Source organism: Diceros bicornis, chromosome 3, assembly GCF_020826845.1.
Source record: "Diceros bicornis minor isolate mBicDic1 chromosome 3, mDicBic1.mat.cur, whole genome shotgun sequence".
NCBI classification, from domain to species: domain Eukaryota; kingdom Metazoa; phylum Chordata; class Mammalia; order Perissodactyla; family Rhinocerotidae; genus Diceros; species Diceros bicornis.
This window is the reverse complement of record NC_080742.1, coordinates 89,140,504-89,143,183: the sequence shown is the minus strand read 5'-3', so window position 1 is coordinate 89,143,183 and position 2,680 is coordinate 89,140,504. Positions and strand designations below refer to the sequence as shown.

At 44.7% G+C, this 2,680-nt stretch overlaps 1 protein-coding gene across 1 annotated transcript; it reads left to right on the top strand.

The window, feature by feature from the left end:
- Window positions 1-265: 265 nt before the first annotated feature.
- Window positions 266-1,273, top strand: TAS2R38 (taste 2 receptor member 38). Its single transcript, XM_058569502.1, has one exon. It carries the CDS (start codon window positions 266-268, stop codon window positions 1,271-1,273), a length of 1,008 nt encoding a protein of 335 aa, XP_058425485.1.
- The last annotated feature ends 1,407 nt before the right edge of the window (window positions 1,274-2,680 follow it).

The window sequence follows — 2,680 nt, the reverse complement described above, 5'->3', positions numbered from 1 at the left end:
TTATTAAAAGCTTCTGCATCACCCAGAAGATAGAACCATCATTCTTCTACTCTTACAATAAGTCCTTGTGTGTATCAAAGAGATATTCTAAAGCAACAACATCCCTCTAAGTTTGTTGTCAAACTTTTTATGTATTCACTTTGGAATAGATCATGGGCAAGAGCTGGATGCCTTGTGAAGGAAAGGTCCTGGCTCAGAATGTTCACTTACCCTTCTCTGCTGGGTGGTATGTGAGTCTTAGATTAGTCAAGTAAGAAGAGACATCATGTTGACTCTGCCTTCCATCATAACTGTGCCTTGTGAAGTCAAGAATGTATTTCTATTCCTTTCAGTTCTGGAGTTTGCAGCAGGAATCCTGGCCAATGCCTTCATTTTCTTGGTTAATTTTTGGGACGTGGTGAAGAGGCAGCCACTGAGCAACTGTGATCTTATCCTACTGTGTCTGAGCGTCAGCCGGCTTTTCCTGCATGGGCTGCTGTTTCTGGATGCCATCCAGCTTAGCCACTTCCAGCGGATGAAAGACCCACTGAGCCTCAGCTACCAAACCACCATCATGCTCTGGATGATCACAAATCAAGCTGGCCTCTGGTTCGCCACCTGCCTCAGTCTCCTCTACTGCTCCAAGATTGTCCGTTTCTCTCACACCTTCCTGCTCTGCTTGGGAAGGTGGATCTCCAGGAAGATCCCCAACATGCTCCTGGGTGCTGTTCTTTTCTCCTGTGTCTGTACTGCCATCTGTTTGTGGGACTTTTCAAGTAGATCTCGCTTCACGGTCACAACTATGCTATTCATGAATAACAATACAGAACTCAATTTGCAAATTACAAAACTCAATTTCTTTCATTCCTTCCTCTTTTGCAGCCTGGGGTCCATCCCTCCTTTCTTATTATTTCTGGTTTCTTCTGGGGTGCTAATTGTCTCCCTGGGGAGGCACATGAGGACAATGAGGGCCAAAACCAGAGAGTCTTGCGTTCCCAGCCTGGAGGCTCATATCAAAGCACTCAAATATCTCGTCTCCTTTCTCTGCCTCTATGTGGTGTCATTCTGTGCTGCCCTCATCTCAGTGCCTTTACTGATGCTGTGGCACAACAAGATTGGAGTAATGGTCTGTGTGGGGATAATGGCAGCTTGTCCCTCAGGACATGCAGCCATTCTGATCTCAAGCAATACCAAGCTGAGGAGAGCTGTGGAGGCCATTCTGCTCTGGGCTCGGAGCAGCCTAAAGGTAAGGGCAGTTTACAAGGCAGATCCCAGGACATCAGGTCTATGTTGAGAGTGGATATGAAATGGGCCCTTCCTGAATATGCCTCTGATTGTTCATAAAGCCTTCAGGAACCTCTTCCAATTTCTTCTGTAACTCATAACTGAGAGTATCTCCACTTTACATCAATGGACTCACCCATAGTAGAATAAGATAATTAAAGCTCTGTACATGGCCTAGCCAAGTGGAATGGCATTGGTTCCCTAGGTTTGCTTCGAGAAAATCAGCAAAATAGAGAATTGAGGTACTTAGTGTAAATACTTTGTTTACAATAGCTTATTAGTGCTTGGTGTGAGCCCAACCATGAAAAATCATCTCTTATGAAATACTATCTAAATCCCAAGATAACATGGTTAACTTTTCATATGACTTCCAGATCTAGTTCTTAAAGCAGATGCTAGCATAATATTTGAAAATATTCACGACTATGGCAATTACATAATCGTCTTCAAACTCCACAATTTTCATGGGAACACAAGGTATGAAAAGACGAACTTGGAAGAACAATTATGTCATCACTTTAGCTTCAAGAGCTACTACATAAAAATTCTACAGGAATCAGAGGGTACGGTTCATTTTGTCTGAAGATACGCTGATTCAGAAATGTACAGTCAAACCTGCACTGCAGTGGAGAAAGAGGGAGGTAGATATTTGCTCAGTAGGTGTCCTGGATATCAGTGCCTTGTGTGTGACTTGTGGCTCTGCTCCGTTTGCCCTGGAAGACAGTGCTTTGCCTGGTACCAAGCACTGGTCAGTCTAATTGGGGAACTTGCCGAAACAGCCTAGCTAAAAGGTATGTTTGTAGAGATTCAGCATTCTCTGCCTTCACAGGAACCTAGCCAGGAAGGCTTTCCTCAGATCAGATCCTAAAAGACTCAAGAGAGAAAAAGATGCACCAGACATAGACCTTGATGGGCTTCAAAGTCATAGCAGGTCACCCACAGAGGCTCCTAGTTCTGCTAGCTGTGGGCGCTGCTAAAGCTCTGCTTCCTCCTCTCAGGCACCTGGCCTAGATAATTCCTGTTCCTCCTCTCAGTGTCCCACATTTTGGTCACCTCCAATGGCTACAAAATTTGCAACTTCATCTGGTTCCCCTTCCTTGGTGGACACCAAAGTTGTCCCAGATTTCCCTCAAAGACAGTGGTTTCCACTCTTGACTGCACATTAAAATTGCCTGGGGAGCTTTGAAAAATCTCAATGCCCAGGCCACATACTAGGCCGATTAAATATGGAGGTGGAACCCAGGCATCATTTTTGTTAAAGCTTCCTGGGTGATTCCAGGGGGCAGCCAACGTTGAGAACCACTGTTCTAGATGTCCTTTTCCTCGAGCTGGATGATGATGACCTTTTAATTCCACTCTCCCCGAGAGTACTTGGAATAATACGATCATAAAAAGGAAGAGTTAGAGGATGTTCTTT

What these genes read in the sequence shown, in the direction of transcription:
- TAS2R38 (XM_058569502.1), top strand. Translation starts at nt 266, where the DNA reads ATGTTGACTCTGCCTTCCATCATAACTGTGCCTTGTGAAGTCAAGAAT.